Below are 25,820 nucleotides of genomic sequence, written 5' to 3' on the forward strand. Positions count from 1 at the left end.
GGGTTGGTTTCAAAGTAGTAACCTCATATCTTCATTAAGCTAAATCTGGGTGAGTTACTAATACATAACCTCTCACTGTGATAAAACTGATATCTATTCTGAAAATTATTTCCGTATTATTGCAGTATCATGGTCAGACTGGATTTCACAGACGGACTGTAGGCTATTATCCTTGGCAGTCAATGAGAGCAGGTTTACAAAGGTGCTTTGTTTATAAAGCAGATTTATATGATGCTTTAGGCCGCTAACAATTCTTCACGGCAGTTTGCACCTTTAAGCATATAACCTGAGTAGAATGAGGTCTGAAGACAAAGCCCTTCTCTTAAAAATCACCTGCATTCTCTGTCTCAAGCTGCCCATTACTGAACCGGGTCCTTAGGATGCGAGGGTTGCCGCTTCCAGCAGCTCCGCCCATCAAGCATGCTGACTGGGGATGTGGCAGGTGAGCCAAACACTTCTGGAGAGCCCCAGGCTGGGAGGGGCATTAAGTGCAACTTCAGTCCCACAAGCTACCAGGCCTGGTGCCTGGCGGGCAGACCGGTGCTTGAACGGTTTGGGTCCCTCTGCTTTTCCATCCCGGTGCCTGGACAAGCCCTTGTGCCCCTTTGCTGGAGCTTGTGCCACTCGCACGGGGGCAACGTGGCCTGTTGTTTCAAGGGACTCCCAGGGGGAAGAACCAGCTTGGCAGCCAAAACCTGCATGCGAGACTTTTCTACGGAAGCATTTTTATTCACGCGTGCTGGCTTAGAGGAGCAGCGCTATGTGCAGCCGTCGCGTGTTCCGTCTGTCAGGCTCCACAGGCACACTGCGTGAAATCCTAGGAGACCACGAAGCGCTCCCAGGCCCTGCCTGCGCGCCACGGGGCCGAAATGAGAAAGAGGGCCAAGCCAACTCCACCGGAAGGCCCTGACGGCCCTGCTGCAGGTGCCCCGGATCCAGTCTTGGGGCCTTGGTCCCCAGTTCGGGCACCCAGAGTGCAGCCTCCACCCCCCATCGAGCCAACCATCCAGGGCGCGAGGCAAAGGGCAGGGGCAGGTAGGAAGAGGAGCATTTGTTGCAGGTACTTACTGGGGGACGTTGCATCATAGAACGTTCTGGAAAAGAGGATTACAGTCACTTCATGGCTGCAGTTCTTCTCCTGCCCAACAGAAAAGGACGCTGGTAAAGATGCCGCCAGATTGCAGCCCATGAGCTGCAGCACCAGAGAATGCCCTCCCGCAGGACACCCCTGGCAAGCCACGCTCCCTCAGGCACGGCTTTCACCAAGCTGTCTGGCTCCGGTTCTCAAAGGGGAGGACAGAGCAGTGGGCATGTGCTCCCCTTCAGAGGAATCGAACACCTCCCGGGCCCTTCCTCATGGGAACGCTGCCAGCGCAAGGCCAGGATGGCTCTGGCCATCACAAGCGCCTTCTTCCCTGGAAGGCCAGGGGAAAGCCCGCCTTGTGGCGTCTGCCTCTAGTCTTACGGAGATGAAACAGAGGATGCATCAAGAGGGAGCCGGGCAGAATGGAAAACACTGCAGCCACCAAGTGCTGCCACCTGGCTTTTAATCCCACTCCACGCAGAATCCCACCTCTTCCAAGAAGGGATGAGGCTTCTCTTTACTGTGCCTTTACTGTGGCGCCATATATATCTGAAAACTACACGTCATTAGCACCCTCCATTCATACTCTCTTGAGACTGCTGGAACTCCCTGTTCTAAAACGGAAAACCTTTTCAAAGAGCAGACAGACTACTTATGCTTTAGCACAATCTCCCTCCAAGGATCCTGAAGCATTAAAGGAGGTTCACAGGTCTCCTGTTCTTCTCTGTTCTTTGGATCCAGCCCTCCCATAACCAGACAGCAGGTGGTACTAGGAAATCTTGGCTACATTTTATTTGCCCTCTGGCAGATTCAACTCTTTGTAAGCACTCACTGCAACCATGGCTGAGAAACCCTGCTTTACCAGAAATGCTGCGAATACTAGTCACAAGTAGGCACTCGTATGAGCAAGAGTCACAGTGCACTTGGTCAAGAGACAAGACCCTCCTTTCTGCACAGTTACCTTCCACTTGGTGAAAAGATCAGCAAGGAAGCCATTGACAGCCTTCTCAAAGTAAAGGTCCCCTGCAAAGGGAATAACAGCAAACCCTCAGAAGCTGCTTGGCAGTGAAACAGACTGCCCCAGGAAGGGACGGGGCCGCCTCCACTAGAAGTATTCGGATAGCGACTGGAAAGCCCTCCGTCAGGGATACAGCAACTGCATGGACTACAAGGCCTTCAAGCACCCTTCCAACTCTATGATTCTCTGAAGAAATGGGCGGGGGGGATTTATATTGCAAGCAACGATCCTACTTTGTCAACTTCCTGGGGAGAGGCCCAAACTGCGTGGCAGAGCACATGTTCTCTCCAACTTAGAAGGAACTGGGCAGAAAAGTGGGGAAAGAGCTCCCCGCGGACTGTTGTGGACAAGATGCACCAAGGGCTGCCCTGGCACAGGGCTCTGTCATACGTTCATCACTTGCAATCTTCAGCGGACTACAATACAAGTTCAAGTGCAAGTGCAATGAACTGAGAAGCAATTAGGTGAGGAAGTTGTCAGCAGGTGAGAGAAGGGGCTGTGATGCCCTGGAGATAGGGTGCAACAGAACGGGCAGCCGAGAGCAGCCACTTCCAGGCAAGCACCCCCTGGCGCCTTGGCCTGGGCTGCTAGAGCTCCCAGCCCAGGCTGCCACTGGCTTCCTGCTACTGGGTCAGTGCTCAGCTCGTCCACATTTTATCGTGACTTTATAGTTTCCACTGAGATTCTAAGCCACCTTGGGACATTGGAAGCTTTAGAGCCAAAAGGAAAGGTATAAATGGTCTAAATCAGTAAAGAGCTGCTCAGTGAACAACACTTGCTTCAGACTCAGAAGGCTCCAGGTAGGCCTGGAAAACCTGGGGATATTTATTTTATTTAGCACTTTTGTAGACCATCTCATGGACACGTGGGTCCTCAAACTACAGCCCGTGGGCCGCACCTGGCCCACCATGCCCATTTATCCGGCCCGCCTGAGGTTTTGGACTTGCCGCCCGCCGCCGCCAACATGCCTTCCCCATCCCCCCCCACAAACCCTGTCATTATCCTGTACTGTGCTAAACGTTAGGCCAGCCTGAGTTCACATAACTGTAGGAAAGCTAGCATAGATTATGTCAGTTACCTCCTACTCCTCTTCCTCATTTAGCTTGTACCAATCACAATCCATGGAAGCTATTGCTTGAGAAAGCTAACAAAAAGGAAGCTGCCCACCCACCACGCAGGGGGAGAAGAGTGCTCGCGTCGCGCTGGACCCCGCGCGTGGAAAAGGGAGTGGGGCAGCCCTCTAGGCAAGCCTTTATTAATTCATTCATACCGTAGATGTCAAAATCCCACATTTCACAGCTCATCTGAATGAAGATATAAACCATGGCAGACGTTGAGCGGAACACCACCTGCAAGAGACGTGGGTGAATGAGGCGGCGGCCAAGAGCGGGACGGTCCATGCTGGCCTCCATGGCTCCTGCTTGCCTGGAGGGGCCCTCTGACTCGCCCCCTGGGCCAGCCACGGCTGCCGCGGCCTCCCTCCTGTGCCTATTTGCCCCAGGCAGGGTCTGCCAGGACTCCAAGTCGCAGCAGGGCTTGCACTGGTGACCAACGGGGGGGGGGGCTGAGGAGCGATTCCAGCCAGGGGCCGGCCCGGGCTCTCATCGCAGAAAGGGACCACTGTGGCAGCCACCACAGCAGCCAGGACAGCCTCTGTGCATCAAGAGGCCAGAAAGGGCCTGGCAACACACTACACGCCCCAGAAGCTCCTGCCTAGGCGCAGGCACTGAGCTGGACAGCCAGGAGACTCCCCGGGCACATCCCAGCCGATTTGCTATGTGCGGCCTAGCGTGAGGGCTGTGGGAGGCCACGGCAAGCGTGACATGCGTGTGGTACACGCCAGAAGGGAAGCAGCAAGGCGGAGGAGGCAGCCCACCCAAGGACGCCTCCTCCTGAAGGTTGGTCCGTTCGCTGCTGCGGCTCCTCCCATGCCAGGCACCGTCATGGCGTGCACTGTGGGGTTCACACAGGGTGAGGGCCAGGCCTGATGAGTCTGTCCAGGAGCCGGTTGCGCATCTGGGCACGGTGCCCCTGCTCACAGAGGTCCCGTGGCAGGTGTGGCACAAAGGCCACAAGCAAAGCTTCTGTGAAGGCAGGAAGCTTTAGAGCAACAGGAGCCACCGACTGCTCTAGCTGTCCACCAGCAGCGATCCAGAGGCCCAGAAACAAAACTGAGAGAAGGAAATCTTCACTAAAGAAGAACCTTACCCGGGTGTCCTCGCTGATGTAGCCACATGTGACCTTCTCACTTTTAACCCACAGTTCGCCAGCCTGAGCCCTAGAAGCAAACCAAGGAACATGATGGGACAGGCAGAAGGGTGGACATTTTATTATTTATTTAGTAGGCTTATATGCCGCCCCATTTGCCTAAGCCTCGGGGCAGCTTACAAATAAATAAATATCACTGGTACAATAAAATATAGTTGGAGACATCCTGGCCAAAGTTGTTAAAATCAATAAATAAAATCAACAATTAAAATGATGTTTAAATAAAAAGGTCTTGGCCTGGTGCCAAAAAGCAAATAACGATGGCGCCAGGTGGACCTCTCTGGGGAGCACATTCCATAGATTGGGCGCCACCGCAGAGAAAGCCCTCCTCCGGGTACTCACCCTCCTAATGTCCTTCATGGAGGGCTCCCGGAGAAGGGACTCTGCCGCCGATCTCAAGGGGCGGGAGGGCACATATGGACGTAAGCGCTCCTTTAGGTAACCAGGTCTCAAGCCGTTAAGGGCTTTATAGGTGATAACCAACACCTTGAATTGGGCCCGGACTTCAATGGGGAGCCAGTGAAGCTGACGGACGACTGGAGTTATGTGAGCGCAACGCCCAGTCCCCGTCAGCAACCTGGCAGCTCTGTTTTGCACCAAGTGAAGTATCCGGACCATCTTCAAGGGCAGCCCCACGTAGAGCGCGTTACAGAAGTCTAGTCAGGAAGTTACCAATGCGTGTGTCACAGTCGCCAGGCAGTCGTTCTCCAGGTAGGGACGCAGCTGGTGAATCAGCTGAAGCTGAAAGAAAGCGCTCCTCGCCACCGCTGTTACTCGAGCTTCCAGCGAAAGCTCTAAATCCAAGCTGCAGACCTTGTCCTTAAGAGGGAGTGTAACCCCATTCAGGACAAGGTCAAGGTCCCCTTCCCTGAAGCCCGATCCGCCAACCAACAGGACCTCTGTCTTGTCTGGATTGAGCTTCAGTTTATTGGCCCTCATCCAGCCCATTACCTCGGCCAGGCACCGGTTCCGTACAGCCACTGCCTCACCTGGATTGGTGGAAAACGAGAGGTAGAGCTGGGTATCATCAGTGTACTGATGATTCCGCAGCCCACACCTCCTGATGACCTCTCCCAGCGGTTTCATGTAGATGTTGAATAGCAAGGGGGACAAAATGGACCCCTGCGGAACTCCATGGCATAGCTGCCATGGCGCAGAGCCATAGTCCCCCAGCACCACCTTCTGGAATCGGCCATTGAGATAGGAGCGGAACCACTGCAAGGCAGTGCCTCCAACCCCCAGTCCCGCTAGCCTATCCAGAAGGATACCATGGTTGATGGTATCGAAAGCCGCTGAGAGGTCCAGGAGAACCAACAGGGACGCACTCCCCCTGTCTCCCTGCACAGGTCATCATACAGGGCGACCAAGGCAGATTCAGTACCGTAACAAGGTCTGAAACCAGACTAAAATGGGTCCAGATAATCAGTTTCATCCAAGTGTGCTTGGGGTTGTCCCGCCACCACCCGCTCCAACACCTTGCCCAAGAACGGGATGTTGGCCACCAGTCTATAATTGGTGGCCATCTCTGGATCCAGGGATGCCTTCTTTAGGACTGGTCGGACTACTGCCTCCTTTAAAGGGGCAGGTACCCAGCCATCTCTCAGAGAGGCGTTGACAACCTCCAGGATTCAGGTCCCTATCCTGTGCTTGGCGTTGTTAAGTAGCCAAGATGGGCAAGGGTCCAAAAGGTAGGTGGTGGGACGTACTTGTCCAAGCACCTTGTCCACATCATCAGGCTGCAACAACTGAACCTCATCCATCAATTTTGGACCAGACGGCAACATTGGTTCCTCCCCTGAAGGCTCTGAGTCACTAGTGGAGTCCAGCTCATGACGAATCTGAGCAATTTTCTCCTTAAAATGCTTGGCAAAGTCGTCACAGTGGGCCGTTGAGGGCTGTACAGGGTCTTTCTTGGGGCCAGGATGAACCAGCCCTTGTACCACCCGAAAAAGCTCCGCCGGACGCCGGAGGAGGCAATGGAAGTGGAGAAGAATTTCTTTTTCGTCGCCCTCACCACCACAGCATAGGCCCAACAATGTGCTCTCAAGTGTGTTCGGTCAGATTCATCCCGTGATTTCCTCTACCTACGCTCTAGACGTCTCCCAACCCGCTTCATCGCCCGCAATTCAGGTGTATACCAAGGGAAAGAGTGGGCTCTGCCCGGTGGGAGAGGACGCTTAGGAGCGATCGTGTCCACAGCCCTGGTCATTTCCCCATTGCATAGTTTGACCAGAGCATCTACAGAAGCCTCAGTCTTGTCAGCCGGAAATTTGCCCAGGGCCTTCAGGAATCCGTCTGGAACCATCCGGCTCCAGGGCGGAGCAACACAATCGGGTCTGCACCCTTACAGAGGGAAAGGCCGCTCTTGAGCTCAAACCTCACGAGGAAGCAGAAGGGCTCCTGGCCAGAGGGTGAGGCAGCAGCAGCAGCAGGTCTGACTCCTGCCCAGTGAAGGAAGGGAGAATTCCCAGCAGGCTAATACCAGTTTTTTCTGCCCATGAATATTTAATTGATCAGACACAAACAAAATTCAGCAAGCTACGCATTAGCCATATGCCTGAATATTCAACCGTGTAATTCAGTTTGCCAGTTATCAGGCCAGGCCCTCCCATGAAACAGGATGAGGCCTCAAGGGGCAGACAAACACCGCCACCAACCGATCCCGCTCACCCTCATGCACCCTGGGAGGCCAAACAGCACGGCTGCCCACACTGGGGGATCGGTGTGGGTGGGGGCAGTGGCTGACCGCCTCAGGGCACCACAAGCTGCAGCCTGCCCGTCGCCTTGCTCTGAGGAAGAAGCAGGGAGGACAGCACTCCAGAGAGCTGCTCGGATGAGTTCCAGTGCTTGGCAAATGCCCCAGCAGGAAAGCAGCCCTGCAGCTCTCCGGAGCGCATGCCGGGCACAGATGATGCTTCACTCCGAGGGGTCCTCCTGGCCCACAAGGCCTCATGCTGAAGGCGGACTCCTCGGAGAAGGGCACTCAAGGGCAAGAGCAGCTGCACAGCCGCTGCAGCAACACCACGCAAACAACAGGAGCAGCGAGAGGCAACAGGGGATCTCTCCCACCACAGGCAACGGGCCAACCCACACGCTAATTCTCAGACGCCCCACACTGGGACCCTTCTGAGCGATTCATGGAAACGTATGACTATGTGGCACTTGGCAAGAGTTTCCCTTTATCTAGGCCATGGGTCCTCAAACTAAGGTCCGCAGGCTGGATCCGGCCCGCCATGCCCTTTTAACCGGCCCACCCCTCAGGTTTTGCACTCGCTGGGTTGTTCTGGACTCACTTGGAGAAAATGATCTCCTCGTGAGCAAGCTGGCACCTCACCCCACGTGCCCCCCATCCCCGCTTTACCTTGCCTCGCGCGCACAGGTATGCACCCCGCCAGCCCGCACCCCCTGCCAGCACCACCTTGGTGGCCCGCGCCCACCACTGACACCTGTCAACTGCCCCCCTGTTCAAAAAGTTTGAAGACCCCGATCTAGGCCTTTAGGGGTCTCCTCTCTGTGGCTCCACCTTCTCTTGCTCTCTCAGTCCTGTCCTTGCCGCAGGGAAAGGGACCGCAATGTGCCACTAGCAGGGCCGCCACCACAATAAAATGGAGATTTGCTCTGCAGACCCATTAGAACTGCCATTTTCCGAGCCCCTGCCTGGAACTCAGGGAGGCAGCCTGCCAACGGCAGCCTCTCACCTGCAAGCTGCCCATGCCGAGAACCGGAGGACAGGAGAGCCCAGCCGCAGAGGCCAGCGCCAGGGCTGCCACCCTCAGCACAGGCTGGCAGCGCAATCCACTCAGCAGACCTGGCTTTACTCCCGACTTCGGGCCGCATGGAGGGGAGCAGAGCAGCCCTTGCAATCTTCACTCTGGCCTGGCTACCAAGGCCAGCGAAAATGTGATTGGCCCTGCTCAGACTGCTCTAAGCCAATCATAATGCGTCATGCAGCCAGACATTGGCTCTAGGGGCGTCTTGTATGGCAGGTGGAAAAGTATCTGGGGAAGGGAGCTGGATACTCACCGGATACCTGCAAATTCTACTTTTTGTGTGATATAAGCACATGTGCCAACCTATTTGGTTTGTAAAGAAAGGGAACATTGTAATTAGTACTCAACATAGTTAGAATTCACAAGAGATTTAACAGTGCTTCACACCCCCTACCCTGAACAATTCAGGGAATAAGCACATTTCTAGTGCTCATGGTTGAAATTAGAGAAATAAAAGCATAGAAACAGTGCAAGTCAGAAGGATCCTCCCAGGCCATCTAGTCTGACCCCGGGTCCAGCTGGCTCTGCTCATGAAAAGAGCAAAGACCACCTCTGCAGAAGGTCCAGAAACCAGGGCTGCTGGCATGGCTCAGCCGGTTGCATGGGCAGCGCTTGCTCACTCGCTTGCCCACCTGCCCCAGCAGCCCCCACCTGCGCAAGGCCCCATTCCAGCCTAGTCCCCTGCCAGTATCTCCGGCACCCCAAGCCCAAAGCCCTACGCAAACCAACCGCGCAGCCGTGGGTCCAGGCGTGCCTTCCCCTTCCAAGGCCAGATTCCATCCCTGGCTGACTGGCCCAGGCCCAGGCCCAAGCGCACAGCCGCATGCCGAGCCCTCAGGACAACCCTGTGGCCCACCCAACGCCGGGACAGACGAGGACTGTCAGAAGCTGCTTCCTCACCAAGCTCTTCTTCAGCCGCCACATGTCCCCTCGCCCGATGTACTGGTCCTTGAATGTCAGCTCCACTAAATCAAGGGTAACCTCCTGAAAGTCAGCGGGGCAGGATGGGGAGATGAAGGCAGAGGCATCTGCCGCTGGGGCCCGAGCAGTGGCCTCCCAGTGAGCAGGTGCCCCCATCCCTACAGCGCATGGCAAGCTAGGGAGGGCGCCTGCTTTCCTGGCAGGCCGCCCTAGGAGAAGGCAGCGTAGGGCAACTGCTGCCTGACTCTCCGCTGCCTCTGCTTCGGCAGCAGACCCCACACTGGAGGCCTCCGGCCAAGATGCATTCACCCGCCCTCACGCACCCTTCGACCAGGCAGGCGGGGTGACATCCCTCACGTGTGGAGCACCGAGCCAAAGGGGAAAGCCTCCTACCAGAGCCCTGCCGTGCCAGAAATACCTTTGGGTCAACAACGTTCACGTGGACGTCCTGGTAGGGTCGCAGTCGGAACACCTGGGCCACTGTCTGATCGACGCTTATGGTTTCTGTGAAAGGAAAGAAACGCCGGGTACAAGGCAGGAGACCTTTCCAGCGGAGCAACCCTGGCACAGACATCACAGTGGATCGCCAGAGAGGATGTCCAGCCTGTCCCTGCTGGCCACAGGGAGCCAACACGACTGACAACTGATGGCAGTTATTAAGAAGTATCCAAACCCACACACAGCATTAAACGCACAAGCGCTGATCAGGCAGAAGCTTACTCAGACCCGCACCGCAACCCTGAAAGTGCCAAGCAAGCATGCAAGCGGCTCTGCTCCTTCTGCGCGGGAACGGCAAAGGGGGAGCAACGCACTCTCCTGCACCAGTCCAGCGCGCACGCAGCACCTGGCCTCACAGGAGGCCTGTGAGGAGGGAAGTGGTGTGCCACGGGAGCCAATCGCACGTCAGAGGGATTCCCCCGCTGCCTCCAGTGAGGAGGCTGTGGAGGCTTTGGAAGGAAGCCGGGCCTGTCTGGATGGTTCATTATCCCCAGGGTAAGCTGACAGCAGGGAAAGGCCTGGCATTGCATCTACCTGGGGAGTTCAGTTTTGCCTCTCCAAACAAGCCAGGAAGCATAAGCCAAGACCAAGTCCTGGCTTCAGGTTCCCACTTACCCTTCTGTAAATCTTCCTTCAGTGACTTCACTTGCAGAAGCAGAGGACTGAAACAGAAGAGGCAAAACTATTGTGTGACCTGGGCTTCTGCTGTGCACTTGGAGGAACTTAAGTATTTCGATCCAGGTGGTGATCAGAAACTTTGAACACCTGCACCCAGCCCACCCAACAGAAGTGTCAAAGCAGATCCTAAACTAGCTTGATTTGCACAACACAGGGGCACACCATAGGTGATAAACCACAGTGGGGGGTTGTTGCATTGTGCAAACCTGGACAGTTTCTCACAAGGTGGCTTGTTCATAGAAACACCGAAACAGAGCGAGTCAGAAGGGGCCTCCCAGACCATCTAGGGTGACACAGGGCTCCAGCTGGCTCCACTCATGACATGTCTACCATGAGCATGTCCAGCCTATCCTTGAACACCCCCACCGATGGGGCCTCAGCCACCTCCCGTGGAAGCCCATTCCAGACCCTCGGGGTCCTAACTGTCAAGAAGGACTTCCTGGCATCCAAATTGAACCTTTGTTCCCTGAGCTTTGCTCCACTGGGATGCATGCTGCTCTCCCCACCTCCTCTGACATCCCCTCACATACCTGTATGTCGCCAACAGATCCCCTCTGAGTCTCCTCTTCTCCAGGCTGAAGAGACCCAGTTCCCTCAGTCTTGCCTCATGCGGCTTCCCCTGCAAACCGGCCACCAACCTTGTGGCCCTACGCTGCACTGACTCCAACCTGGCTATATCCTTTCTGTAATGAGGGGCCCAAAACTGAGCACAATACTCCAGTTACGGGCGCACCAGAGTCGTATAGAGTGGTAGTAATACCTCTCTCGATCTAGAAGCCACACTTCTGGCTATGCAACCAAGGGTGGCATTCGCCCTCTTGACCACCGCATCACACTGCTGGCTCATGTTTAGCCTGCAGTCAACCAGCACCCCGAGGTCTCTTTCACAAGTGCTGCTCTCCAGCCACTTGTTCCCTAACCTGTTCTTGGGCAGCAAATTACCATAACCTATGGCTTGTTCTTGGGTTGTTTTATCCATGGTGAATTGTCATGCCAATTTACAAATGGTCTACTGACACCACACCATGGATTGCCCTCACAACCCACCATAGCTTATTGCCAGAGCAAGTTAGCATGATGAGTGAATCCACCAGTCTCTGGTTAACCAGCCCAGTCTGGATGCGGTCAAGTAGACCTCGCTCTCTGTCCCACCTGCCAAAGCAAACATACCACCCTACCAAGTGGTGCTGGAACTTCCTGTTCCAATGCCAGACTAAGCATGACAAGAACAGCCAAGATATGGGACCAAATAAACAGGATACAACCCTCCTTTGCAAACCCTGCTTTATGATTTTGTACATCTAGAGGGCTTGATCAAAAACACAGAGTGACAATTATTTAGGGGTGCTTATAAAAATGGCCTGCTGCCGTGCACCCTGCCCTCAAGTTGCTTTGTAGAGCAATTTTAGTCCAAACACCATGAGAGTCACCTGTACTCATCATTGGGGTGTGCAATTTCCACAATATCTCCCAGCTTGATCTGCAGAAACACTTTGGGATTCACCACCAGTTCGTCATCTGAAAGGACACAAATGAAGAGTAGCTACAGATCTGCAGGGAAACCATCACAGGGGCTGTTCTGCAGTTTAGGGCACCTCCAGATTGCCAGGAATTTGTTTTGATAAAAGGACAGTCTCCAGCTGGTGTCTCAGACATGATGCTGACGGTTGACGCTCAGCAGTCAGAAGAGGCCTGGAAGCGTTTGCCAAGGGAAGGAAGGACACAGCCACGATCAAGGGACCTTTGAAATGCAGCACAGCAGAGCAGCCGAGGGTGTCAGCAGGGAGCCCAGCTGCAAATCCTGCCTCAGCAGCCCGGTGACTGGGCAGGCCGCCCTGTCTCAGCCTCATTCCACACCCTCCCGCCATGCAGGGGTAGCAAGACTGGCACACTGGAAAGACAGCCAACACTGTAATCTTAAGCACGCCTCCTAGACGGGAGACCCCAGTGAACACAGTGAGAGTTCCTTCAAGGGAACGCACGCAGCAGGCAGCACGGCCCTGATCACATCAGCGGTGATTTACCAACACCCGGGTGTCACGAGCATCCTGCCAGGGCTGGAATCTGGCAAGACTGACTCGTGGCACGGAAAGACAGCACTGAGGGAGGGTGTCCTTCCCTCACCACAGGGATGCTCAGACGGAGGCTGCCCCCACTGGCCACCTCCAGCAAGGCTACTGACCGCTGCTTCCAAAGCCCTTCTTGTGTATGACAAGCTTGTAGACCTTGTTGGTTCTCATCTTGAAGGCTGGACCCTTGTTCTTCTCAGTCACTAGCAATCCGATATCTCATCAACATTTTGCTCCTCTGCAGAACACAAGTAAACAAAACAATTAAAGATATTCACCTCTCATTCTGCATTACCAAGTAAACCAGCTGGGCTGCGTGTGAGCTGCATGTGCCAACTGCTCCACACGGAACATGGCGCTAGGCTTTACCTCCTGGATTTACTGTATGTACGTACAGCCCGCCTGTTTTTCTGTAGGGAAGCCGAAGTGGCTCTCATGATGCTTCTGTCCTAGTCTCATCCTGACCGGTTAGGTAAGCCTGACTGTGGGTGAGTGACTGGCCACAGCCACCCAGTCCATTTCATGGCCAAATGGGGCTGGGGGCCTGGCTCTTGAGTTGCAAGCCCAGCACTCCAGCTGCTGTGCCACACCACCTTGCTGACCCATTCCATGCACTGACCCTGTCCCACAGTTCTTATGTGCCTCTCCTCCACAGAGGAGGAGGAGTGCTGCCTGGTGCAGCTTGCTGTGCTGTGAGGAGAAGCGGTACCTGTGGGAGCCCTTTCAGCCAGGGAGCTTCAGCTATGGGGCAGCAAAGAAACGAAATAAACAATAACATGGGACATTACAAAGGCGCCAGGCCCTGATGGGTTACACCCGAGAGTACTAGAGAGTTGGCAGGGGTTCTCTCATGCCCGCTGTTCTCTATTTTTGAGGCCTTGTGGAGAACAGGTGAAGTTCCAGAGGACTGGAGGGTGGCATCAGTGGTCCCAATTTTCAAAAAGGGTAGTAGAAGGGACATGGGGAATTATAGACCGGTTAGCCTTACGTCCATTGTAGGGAAAACAATGGAAAGGCTCATAATAGAGATCTAGTGATGCTAGATAGGGAAGGGAGGCTGGCAGTCACACAACACGGCTTCCGCAAAAACAGGTCCTGCCAGACAAACCTTGTGGAATTCTATGACAAGGTTTCGAGATGGCTAGATGGAGGGGATGCAGTGGATGTAGTATGCCTGGATTTCAGCAAGGCCTTTGACAAATTGCCCCATGATATCCTGGTGGAGAAACTGAGGAGTTTTGGGATACACCAAAGCACTGTCCGGTGGATTAGGGCATGACTGACTGACCGAAAGCAGAGGGTAACCATTAGTGGGGAATCATCTGGATGGCGGCCAGTGACAAGTGGGGTCCCCTAGGGCTCTGCCCTGGGGCCGATCCCATTTAATCTTTTCATCAAGGACATGGAAGAAGGGGTGAACAGTCTGCTGATCAAATTCGCAGATGATACTAAAACTGGAGCAGTGGCCTCAACAGAGGAGCAGGTACTCCAGATCCAAAAGGATCTGGACAGACTATGGAAGTGGGCAGGAGACAACAGGATGGCGTTCAATGTGGATAAGTGCAAGGTCTTGCACTTGGGGCATAGGAATAGGTGTCATAAGTGCAGGTTAGGGGACAAGTGGCTGGAGAGCAGCACTTGTAAAAGGGACCTCGGGGTGCTGGTCGACTGCAGGCTGAACATGAGTCAGCCGTGTGATGCGGTGGTCAAGAGGGCGAATGCCACCCTTGGTTGCATAGCCAGAAGCGTGGCTTCTAGATCAAGAGAGGAATTACTGCCACTCTATACAACTCTGGTGCGCCCACAACTGGAGTATTGTGTTCAGTTTTGGGCCCCTCATTACAGAAAGGATATAGCCAGGTTAGAGTCAGTGCAGCACAGGGCCAGAAGGTTGGTGATCAGTTCGCAGGGGATGGGGTATGAGGCGAGACTGAGGGAACTGGGTCTCTTCAGCCTGGAGGAGACTCAGAGGGGATATGTTGGCCACATACAGGTGTGTGAGGGGGTGTCACACGGAGAGGGTAGAGACCTGTTCTCCCCTGCAGAGGAAGGCAGGACGCGCTCCAATGGAGCCAAGCTCAGGGAGCCAAGGTTCCGTTTGGGTGCCAGGAAGCGCTTCCTGACAGTCAGGACCCCGCGGGTGTGGAATGGGCTTCCACGGGAGGTGGTTGAGGCCCCATCGGTGAGGCCGCACCAGGGACAGGCTGGACGTCCACATGGAGGGCATGTCGTGAGCGGAGCCGGCTGGAGCCGGGGGTCAGACTAGATGGCCCGGGAGGCCCCTTCTGACTCGCTCTGTTTCTGTCTTTCTAAAACCAAACAGCTTTCAGTCCTGAGGACAGGAAACCCCCCTGGGCACGCAAACGTGCAGGAAGCAGGGGCAGGTGGCAGCACTGCACTGTGCTGCCTTGCAGAGCCCGGTCCAGCCTTTGGGGCTGCTCCTGGACCCAGCCGGGCACCCAGTCAGCCGCAGAGAGACTGCATACAGCCAGAAGGGGCTGCTGCACAGCCTTTCTGGAAAAGGCAGAATGGGTACCTGCCACACAAGCCAGGTGAGATGCTGAACTTAGCTTAAGTGTCTGGAAACTGAAAAGTGAATGGTACCCAGGAAATTCAGAGGGTGCAAAATTATGCCACTGGGCAATGCTTAAAGCAAGGACACACAGCTGGGCCCTCCAGTTTTGGACAACTCTCACCAAACTTCTACCATTGGGTCATGCTGACTGGAGCAGATGGGAGTTGTGATCCACAACATCTAAAGGGTAGCCCAATCCTACCCTTGGTGTAGAACATGGTTTTGGGAGCATATACACTGTCTGTTTTTTTCCTATTTTCCATATTTTCCTGGGCTCCAAGATCACCGCAGAAGGGGACTGCAGCCAAGAAATTAAAAGATGCTTGCTCCCTGGGAGGGAAGCTATGGCAAATCTAGACAGCATACTAAAAAGCAGAGACATCACCCTGCCGACAAAAGTCCGTATAGTCAAGGCTATGGTTTTCCCAGTTGCAATGTATGGCTGTGAAAGCTGGACCAAAAGGAAGGCTGAGTGCCAAAGGATTGAGGTCTTTGAATTGTGGTGCTGGAGGAGACTCCTGTGAATCCCTTGGACCGCAAGGCATTCAACCCGGTCAGTGCTAGAGATCAGCCGTGACTGCCCTTTAGAAGGCCAGATACTGAAGATGAAACTCAAATACTCTGGCCACCTAATAGGAAGGAAGGACTGATGCTGGGAACAATAGATGGAAAAAGAAGAAGGGGACGGGAGAGGATGAGGTGGCTGGATGGAGTCACTGAAGCAGCGGGTGCGAGCTTAAGTGGACTCCGGGAGATGGTGGAGGACAGGAAGGCCTGGAGGAATGTTGTCCATGGGGTTGTGATGGGTCGGACACGACTTTGTAACTAACAGCAACAACAACACTGTCCTTTTGCATCTAAGAAACTTTTCTGATCAGCCTATTAGAAGGACAACTTTCCTTCACATGTGTTTACCTCCACCACTTGTTAAAGGGGTCATCAGAGCTCCTGCTTTGTATTCTGCTCCCATTAAGGGTCTGGGTTTTCATTCTGGAACACCTTGTCCCAGGGAGCCCCTTTCTGTAGATATATCAATAAGTTGCAAAACCCTTCCTTTTCATTATGGCTTTGCGTTAGGTTACTTCTCGCCTCCCTTTAGAAGTGCAGCGGCTTTTTGTTCCACAGAATAATAGAGTAGTAGAGTTTGAAAGGTCAGAGACCATCGGTTGAACCCCCTGCAGGACTCCAAACTGAACCACGCCTCTCAGATGGCTGTCCAGTTGCATCTTGAATGCTTCCAGAGTTCCAGTGCTTCATCGCATTGTTGACTCATATTCAGTTTGTGATCTATAACCATTCCAAAATCCTTCTCACTTGCAGTATTGTTGAGCCAAATAACCCTCATCATGTCATGTTACATTTGGTTTCTTTTTCCTGGGTGCAGAACTTGGCATTTGTCTCTACTGAATTTCATTCTGTTATGCTTTGGATCTTTATTGCTTTGCAACCACTGATGCTTTAATTCAACCTTCCCCATCCCATCACTCATCAAAAGAGCAAACTACAACTCATCCCCACACAGCATGGCTACCACCCGGCTGCAGAGAGATTGTTTTGATTGGTGTTTTGAGCCAAAAACTAGTCAAAGAGGGGCTGGAAAATAAGAGATAAGTATCTTAATAAAACTGCCAGTCCTTGGAGAAAAGGACAAATACAGGAGTGACAATCTGGACTCTAAATTCAGAATTGCTGAACAGATTCATTATCCCTGAGCACTATTTCACAATTAGCATGAGTGTATGTGGTTTCTCGCTGGTATTGTTTTATTTGTTGCTATATTGTTGACCTGTGTGTGCTATGTGAGCTGTCCAGAAGGCCCTTGAGCTATGGGGTGGCATACAAATGCAATCAATAAAGAATAAAGAATATGATAAAGAATGAAGCAGTCATCACGGGGGACTTTAATCTCCCCAATATATGCTGGCAGACCATTTCTGCCCAACATGAGCTCTCCAAGAGTTTCCTGAGATGCGTTGCCAACCACTTCCTCCAGCAGAAGGTAGAGGAAGGAACAAGAGGATCAGCAATTCTCGAATGAATACTAACAGGGATGGCCTGGTGGATCAAATCGCAGCCACAGGAACTCTGGGGGAAGGTGACCTTGTGATATTTTCAATTATAAAGGAGACAAAGGCTAACTGCAGCCATACCCTGGACTTCAAGAAAGCCAAATTAAACAGACTAAGAACAATGATGCCATGGCAAGAGAGGCAGAAGTCCAAGAGGGGTGGGAAATCTTGAAAATGAAGATTCTCCAAGCATAACTACAAACAATTCCAACAGGAAAGAAGTGTAGAAGACAAGAGAGGAAGCCCATGGCTCCACAAAAAGTTAAGTGACAGCCTGAAAGAAAAAAAAGATCATGTACAGCAGGTGGAAGCAAGGCCAGGCAACAAAGGAAGAATATAAGCAAATAGCAAGAAATTGCAGGGATGGTGTCAGGAAGGCTAAAGCAGGAAATGAACTGAGAATAGCAAGGGAGGCTAAGAACAACAGGGAAGCCTTCTTCAGATACATCCAGAACAAAATACATGTGAAAGAAAAAGGTGTCCAGCTACTTACAGTGGATGGCAGAGTGATAACAGATGACAAGGAAAAGGCAGAGAGGCTCAACTCATACTTCGCCTCAGTCTTCTCCCACAAGAAAATCAACAAGAAAAGAGGAAGTACAAGCGGAGAGATTCCTTGGTGGAATACCTAGGTGGAATAAACACTTTCAAATCTCCAGGGCCCGATGAACTCCATCTCAAAATCATAAAAGAGCTAGCAAAGGAACTCTCAGAGTCACTGACAATTAACTTCAATAAATCTAGGAAAACTGAAGAAATGCCAGAGGACTGGCAAAGGGCTAGTGTTGTCCCCATCTTTAAAAGGGGGGGGGGGATGAACTTGGGAACTACAGACCAGTTAGTCTGATATCAACCACTTGAAATATTCAGGAGAAAATCCTTTAAAAATCAGTCTGTAAGCACTTTGAAGAATATGCAGTAATTAATAGAAGTAGTTTATCAAGAGTAAATCCTGCCAGATTAATTTAAACTCATTTGTTCAATGGCTTACCTTGCAAATGGACAGAGGGAAAATAAACTGCCTTGATTTTAGAAAGTTTCGACATAGTGCCTCACAATATTCTGATAAGCAAACTAGCTTATCAGATGGAAAAACTGTTAGGTGAATCCAAAATTGGCTGCTAAATCAGACACAAAGAGTGCTCATCAATGGCACCTTCTCAAATTGGATGGAGGTAACTAGTGGTAATTAGTGGGGTGCCACAGTTTCTTCAACAACTTTATTAATGATTTACATAAGGAAGTACAAGGAAAGATAATCCTGTTTGCAGCTGATACAAAACTGGGTGGAACAGTGAACACCCTAGAACAGTGGTTCCCAAACTGTGTTCTGCAGAACCCCAGCGTTCCTCAAAAGCTTCATAGGGGTTCCATGAAAACTTTCAAAGATTAAATTTAAAACAGATTTTAAAATGAAACCACACAAGGCCAACTATTCGATTGTCAGTTGGAAACCAAGCAGTAAACAAGGAAATGCATCACACCATTTCATTCCTAGGACTCTGTGGCACCATCTTGGGAATGATTGAAAGAATTCTTTTGGAATATTACCATATAATTGCTTTATACATTTGTTACATTTAAAATGTGTTCTCTTATTTCTGAACCTACTATATTATGCAAAGCACTTAAGCAACAGGAGCACATGAAAGAAGGAAGAACGTTGTAGGTTCGCAATCTTAGTAAAGATCAGGGATAGAGTGGGGGTTCTGTGGGGAAAAAATGTCTTTGGAAAGGGTCCATTATTGAAAAAGTTTGGGAACTGTTGCGCTAGAAGACGGAATGAAGATCCAGAGCAATCTTGATCAACTTGAATGCTGGGCTGAAAGCAACAGAATGAGATTCAACAAGGACAAGTGCCAAGTCTTCGACCTAGGAAAATGAAATCAAATGCATCAGTACAAGATGGGGAATATGTGGCTCAACAGTGCTGAAAAAGACCTTGGAGTTATTGTGGACAGCAGCCTAAATATGAGCCAACAATGTTATGCACCTGCAAAAAAGGGCAAATGCTATCTTGGAATGTATTAACGGAACGAGGGACATGGTATCCCTATATGAGTACCTCAAAGGCTCTCACACAAAAAAAGGTCAAGAGCTCTTCTCACCGATACCAGAGTGTAGGACACAGAATAATTTAAGTTGTGATAACTCAGATTCAGACTAGATATCAGGAAAAGTTTTCTCACTGTCAGAGCAATACAGCAGTTGCAGGTGCACCAGAGTTGTATTGTTGTTGTTAGTCGCAAAGTCGTGTCCGACCCATCGCAACCCCATGAACAACATTCCTCCAGGCCTTCCTGTCCTCCACCATCCCTCGGAGTCCACTTAAGCTCACACCAGCTGCTTCAGTGACTCCATCCAGTCACCTCATTCTCTGCCGTCCCCTTCTTCTTTTGCTGTTTATTGTTCGCAGCATTAGACTCTTCTCCAGGGAGTCCTTCCTTCTCATTAGGTGGCCAAAGTATTTGAGTTTCATCTTCAGGATCTGGCCTTCTAAAGAGCAGTCAGGGTTGATCTCCTCTAGGACTGACCGATTTGATCGCCTTGCATTCCAAGGGACTCGCAGGAGTCTCCTCCAGCACCACAATTCAAAGGCTTCAATTCTTTGGCGCTCAGCCTTCCTTATAGTCCAACCTTCACAGACATACATTGCAACTGGGAAAACCACAGCCTTGACTATACGCACTTTTGTCGGCAGCATATCTCTGCTTTTTAGTATGCTATCTAGATTTGCCATAGCTTTCCTCCCAAGGAGCAAGCATCTTTTAATTTCTAGGCTGGAGTCACCATCTGCGGTGATCTTGGAGCCCAGGAAAATAAAATTTGTCACTACCTCCATTTCTTCCCCATCTATTTGCCAGGAAGTGAGAGGACCGGATGCCATGATCTTAGTTTTCTTAATGTTAAGTTTCAAGCCAACTTTTGCACTCTCCTCCTTCACCCACATCAAGAGGCTCTGTAGTTCCTCTTCACTTTCTGCCATGAGAGTTGTATCATCTGCATATCTGAGGCTGTTAATATTTCTCCCAGCAATCTTAATTCCAACTGGTAATTCATCTAGGCCCAGCTTTCTCATGATGTGCTCTGCATAAAAGTTAAATAGACAGGACAACAGTATACAGCCTTGCCGAACTCCTTTCTCAATTTTGAACCAATCAGTGGTTCCGTGTCCAGTTCTCACTATTGCTTCTTGACCCACATATAGGTTTTTCAAGAGACAAATAAGATGGTCAGGTACTTCCATCTCTTTAAGAACTTGCCACAATTTGTTGTGATCCACACAATCAAAGGCTTTAGCATAGTCAATGAAGCAGAAGTAGATGTTTTTCTGGAACTCCCTAGCTTTCTCCATGATCCAGTGGCAATTTGATCTCTAGTGCCTCTGCCTCTTCGAAATCCTGCCTGTATTTCTGGTAGTTCTCGGTCCACATACTGCTGGAGCCTAGCTTGTAGGATTTTGAGCATCACTTTGCTAGCGTATGAAATGAGTGCAATGGTATGGTAGTTTGAACATTCTTCGGCATTGCCCTTCTTTGGGATTGGAATGTAAACTGACCTTTTCCAATCCTGTGGCCACTGTTGAGTTTTCCAAATTTGCTGGCATATTGAGTGTAGCACTTTGAATAGCTCAACTGGAATACTGTCACCTCCACTAGCTTTGTTGTTGCTCAGACTTCCTAAGGCCCATTTGACTTCACATTCCAGGATGTCTGGCTCAAGGTCAGCGACCACCCCATCGTGGTTATCAGGGATGTTTAGCTCTTTCTTGTACAGTTCTTCTGTGTAATCTTGCCATCTCTTTTTAATCACTTCTGCCTCTGTTAGGTCCCTGCCATTTTGATCCTTTATCATGCCCATCTTTGCATGAAACGTTCCCTTCATATCTCCAATTTTCTTGAAGAGATATCTGGTCCTCCCTATTCTATTGTTTTCTTCTATTTCTTTGCACTGTTCATTGAAGAAGGCATTCTTATCTCTTCTAGCTATTCTCTGAAATTCTGCATTCAATTGGGTGTATCTTTCTCTTTCTCCCTTGCCTTTCGCTTCCCTTCTTTCCTCAGCTATTTGTAAAGCTTCATCAGACAGCCATTTTGCTTTCTTGCATTTCTTTTTCTTTGGGATGGTTTTAGTTGCTACCTCTTGTACAATGTTGCGAACCTCTGTCCATAGTTCTTCAGGCACTCTGTCTATCAGATCTAAGTCCTTAAAACTATTTGTCACCTCTTCTGTATATTCTTCAGGGATATGATTTAGGTCATACCTGAGTAGCCTAGTGCTTTTCCCTACTTTCTTCAATTTAACCCTAAATTTTGCAACGAGAAGCTCATGATCTGAGCCACAGTCAGCTCCTGGTCTAGTTTTTACTGACTGTATAGTTCTTCTCCATCTTTGGCGGCAGAGCACATAGTCAATCTGATTTCTGTGTTGACCGTCTGGTGATGTCCATGTGTAGAGTCGTCTCTTGGGTTGTTGGAAAAGAGTGTTTGCTATGACCATCATATCCTCTTGACAAAATTCTACCAGCCTGTGCCCTGCTTCATTTTGTACTCCAAGGCCAAACTTGCCAGTTATTCCAGTTATCTTTTAGCTTCCTACTTTAGCATTCCAATCCCCCATGATGATGAGGACATCATTTTTGGAGTTAATTCTAGAAGGTGTTGTAGGCCTTCATAGAACTGGTCAACTTCAGCCTCTTCCGCACCACTGGTTGGGGCATAGACTTGGACTACTGTGATGTTGAATGGTTTGCCTTGGATTCGAACTGAGATCATTCGGTCATTTTGGAGATTGTATCCCAGTACTGCTTTTCCTACTCTTTTATTGACTATGAAGGCTACTCCATTTCTTCTGAGGAATTCTTGCCTGCAGTAGTATACCTGATGGTCATCTGAATTAAATTCACCCATTCCTGCCCATTTTAATTCACTGATTCTTACGATGTCGATGTTCAGTCTTGTCATCTCTTGTTTGACCAAGCTTGCCTTGATTCATGAATCTTACATTCCAGGTTTCTATGGTGTATAGATCTTTACAGCATTGGACTCTCCTTTCACCACCAGATACATCTGCAACTGAGTGTCCTTTCAGCTTTGACCCAATTGCTTCATTCTTTCTGGCGCAACTAGTACTAGCCCTCTGCTCTTCCCCAGTAGCACATTGGACACCTTCTGACCTGAGGGGCTCATCTTCCGGCGACATATCTTTTTGCCTTTTCGTACTGTCCATGGGGTTTTCATGGCAAAGATACTGGAGTGGGTTGCCATTTCCTTCTCCAGTGGATCACGTTTTTGTCAGAACTCTCTGCTATGACCTGTCCGTCTTGGGTGGCCCTGCACGGCATAGCTCATAGCTTCACTGAGCTATGCAAGCCCCTTCGCCATGACAAGGCAGTGATCCATGGAGAGTCGTATAGAGTGGTAATAATACCTCTCTCGATCTAGAAGCCACACTTCTGGCTATGCAACCAAGGGTGGCGTTCACCCTCTTGACCACTGCATCACACTGCTGACTCATGTTTAGCCTACAGTAAACCAGTACCCCGAGGTCCCTTTCACAAGTCCCTTTCACAAGTGCTGCTCTCCAGCCACTTGTCCCCTGACAGAGCCCTGGGGGACACCAGTTGTCATTGGCCACCATCCCGATGATTCCCCCCTAATAGTTACCCTCTGCTTTCAGTCCATCAGCCATGCCCTAATCCATTGGACAGTGCATGGGTCTATCCCAAACCCCCTCAATTTCTAAACCAGGATATCATGCAGCACTTCATTAAAGAACTTGCTTAAATCCAGGTAAACCACATCCACCATGTCCCCTCCATCTAGCCACCTCGAAACCTTGTCATAAGGTTTGTCTGGCAGGACATATTTTTGTGGAAGCTGTGTTGCGTGGTCGCCAACCTCCCTTCCTTATCTAGGGTTACTAGATCTCTTGCTATTATGAGTCTCCGTTGTCTTTCCTAGAATGGACGTAAGCCTAACCCATCAGGGTCCAGCACCTTTGTAACATCCAGCGCCCTGAGGAGCTCCTCATCTTCTGGAGGAGTGACTTTAATCTGTTCCCCTAAATCCCTGGTCTCATATGGTTCCCCATGTAGCTCTCCCCTGTCCTGCTTTGGAGAGAACACAGAGGCAAAATAGTCATTTAGCATCTGTGCCTGTTCCCTCATATCAGTCACTGGATCTCCTTCCTCCTTATTTAGTGGTCCCACCACTTGTCTCCTCTTCCTCCTCCTATTTACATGCTGAAAGAAGCCCTTTTTGTTGCTCTTGATATTCTTTGCAAGTCTCCGCTCGTAATCAGCCTTAGCCTTGTGAAGAATCCTTCTGCAATAGGCCTCCTACCCGTGGTATACCCTTTTGTCTATTTGCCCCAGTGCCCATTTTCTATGGAGGTTCCTCTTACAGCTAATCCTTCTTACCTCCTCTTTTGGCATCCATGGCGGCACTCTCCTTCACCTCCCCACCTTGCTAACTAGGGGCATCATCAAGGCTTGAGCCTCCAAAACCTCCCTTTTGAGTGCCATCCATCCCTCCTCAACTCGCTTACCTTCCAGTAACCTATCCCAGGAGATTTTCCCCAGTCTGGTCTTCAGTTGGCCAAAGTTGGCCCTCTTGAAGTCCCAGCTTCTAGTACTCAACCTGCCATTCGTCCCCATTCCCCTGATCTCAAAGCAAAGGATGGAGTGACCACTCACATCCAGAGCTCCCCTAATCTGCACCCCATCTATCAGCTCCTTCCTGTTGGTCAAAACCAAGTCAAGGATACCCCCCACACACACCTCTCAGACCCTCCACGTGAAAAACCCTCCTTCTATAGCTTCTAAGAAGCGATGTGACCTGGTCGCCACTGCCGAGTGAGACTCTTAACTAATATCTGGGAGACTGAAATTTCCCATAATTACTGTGTCCCTCCCCTGAGATATCCTTTGTATCTGGCCTGTCAGGACATTATCCAGGGTCTCAAGTTGACTTGGCAGGCGATAACATAGCCCCACTGTCAGGTCCCTTTCCCTGTCAAAACCCCTAAGTTTCACCCAGACTGCCTCTACCAGATCCCCTTCTGCACTGCATTCTATTTCATTGCATCCTATCCCTTCCCTGACATAATAACACTACGCCCCTCCCCTCTTTCCCTTCCTGTCCTTTCTAAACAAGTGATACCCCTCTATGATTACCTTCCAGTCTTGCCTTTCATCCCCGAACGTTTCCATGATCCCCACTAGGTCATACCCTCCTATTCCCAGGAGAGCCTCAAGCTCTTCCTGCTTATTACCAATGCTCCTAGCATTGGTGTACATACTTTTCTATGCTTCATGAATTAATAATATAAGCTTATAATCAGCATTGCAAGATTAAACCAGTCAATCTTAAAGCAAATCAACCCTAACTGCTCTTTAGAAGGCCAGATACTGAAAATGAAACTCAAATACTTTGACCACCTAATGAGAAGGAACAATTCATTGGAGAAGTCCCTGATGCTGGGAATGATTGACGACAAAAGAAGGGGACAGCAGAGGATGAGGTGGCTAGATGGAGTCACTAGGGCAGTGGATGTGAGCTTGGGTGGACTCCGAGGGATGGTGGAAGACAGGAGAGCCTGGAGGAATTTTGTCCATGGGGTCGTGATGGGTCAGGTACAACTTTGCAACTAAACAAAACAAAAAAATAATCAACATGAAGATTGTGGCCCAGGGCCCAAGTTCAGAGAGCACCCCTATCAAGTCTTCTTGCAGCCAAACACAACCCATTTAAAGCAAGAATGGATCCACTGACTGGTACATGCATCTGGCTGTCTTTAGGGCTCCAGAAGACACTTTTCTGCTTTTGACCCTCTTGAATGCTGTGAAAAGTGCTTCAGATAGTTTAAGGACAGACAGAGGCTCAACTTCAAGTCTGTGTGGAAGACTACAATAGGCCAACATAAAGGGAAGCACCCTGCTGAATCAGGCTACCCTGGTCTAGTGCTGTACCTCATTCCCTGCAATGGCAACCAGGTGCCTGAAAAAAGAAGAAGAGCAGCACATGAGGACAGCCGTTGTCACCTCTCCTTGCTCACTGGCTGAGGCAGACTGCCTCTGAACATGGAGGTTCTGCTGAGCCATCCCGATGGTGTAAACTGGTGTCCTGCAGCAGCAGGGGGTTGGCTCGGTGGCCTCCTTGGCCCCTCCCAGCCCTACTATTCTGTGACTCTATGCACCCCTCCCGCTGGGCTTTCCCAGATCCTATTTTAACGCCAACTAAGTGAGTGGCCATCAGCACTGCACACAGCCACACGGCCCCTTAAGTACTCAGCATCTGCTCAGCGACACTTTCGTTTCTGCTCCAGAGACAGAGAAAGCACACGCTGTGTAAACAGGCTGTCCTACCCATGCAACGGAACGAGGCATCTATGAGGTGGCAGATGAGGCTCTACGACCCCCTCAGATGTCCGAATTAATAAAATGCTTCATGACGAGGCAACGCCTAGTAGCGAAAGCTCTTCGACGGCTCAGCTAAAGAGAGACCTGCAAACGGAAAGCGGGCACACTCGGAAAGGCGCCCTGCTGCGCCAGCTTTCCACCTGCAGGGAGGCTGGGACGGGAAGGGTCCGCAAAGCCGGCGCCGCAGTCCGATGGCCGCGCGGGTGGCTCTCCTCCCGCTCCCGCTCCCGCTCCCGCCCCCTTCCCCAAACCCACACCTGGACCGAGTGGGGGACGCGGACGACCTCCGCGGCTGACTCTCGCCGGCGGCCGGGGCACCAAGAGAGCCGCCCGCCCCCATCCACGGGCCACGCACTCACCGCGGGCGGACCACGCTCGCTCCGCAGCTCTTCCTCATCCGGGCACCGCGGCGCGAGGGACCATCACTCCCTTCTCTCTATGGTGCGCG

General features: G+C 51.1%; 1 protein-coding gene across 1 annotated transcript in view; it reads right to left on the bottom strand.

Annotated features, from left to right (window-relative positions):
• The window catches only part of LOC123030330 (GATOR complex protein DEPDC5-like), a 26,031-nt gene extending 275 nt beyond the window's left edge, over nt 1–25,756 (bottom strand). The window contains exons 1-12 of the mRNA XM_044444181.1: nt 25,732–25,756; nt 25,319–25,456; nt 12,420–12,544; nt 11,668–11,755; nt 10,175–10,221; nt 9,480–9,565; nt 9,041–9,124; nt 8,394–8,443; nt 4,311–4,380; nt 3,373–3,451; nt 2,046–2,107; nt 1,004–1,138 (exon numbers count right to left, since the gene is read on the bottom strand). Coding sequence (XP_044300116.1) covers nt 1,004–1,138; nt 2,046–2,107; nt 3,373–3,451; nt 4,311–4,380; nt 8,394–8,443; nt 9,041–9,124; nt 9,480–9,565; nt 10,175–10,221; nt 11,668–11,755; nt 12,420–12,477 — 759 coding nt within the window. The 5' untranslated portion in view covers nt 12,478–12,544; nt 25,319–25,456; nt 25,732–25,756. The remainder of the gene's footprint in view (nt 1–1,003; nt 1,139–2,045; nt 2,108–3,372; nt 3,452–4,310; nt 4,381–8,393; nt 8,444–9,040; nt 9,125–9,479; nt 9,566–10,174; nt 10,222–11,667; nt 11,756–12,419; nt 12,545–25,318; nt 25,457–25,731) is intronic.
• Nucleotides 25,757–25,820: the final 64 nt, after the last annotated feature.

Source organism: Varanus komodoensis, unplaced genomic scaffold (genome assembly GCF_004798865.1).
Source record: "Varanus komodoensis strain SLA01 unplaced genomic scaffold, ASM479886v1 scaffold44_3, whole genome shotgun sequence".
Lineage (NCBI taxonomy): Eukaryota > Metazoa > Chordata > Lepidosauria > Squamata > Varanidae > Varanus > Varanus komodoensis.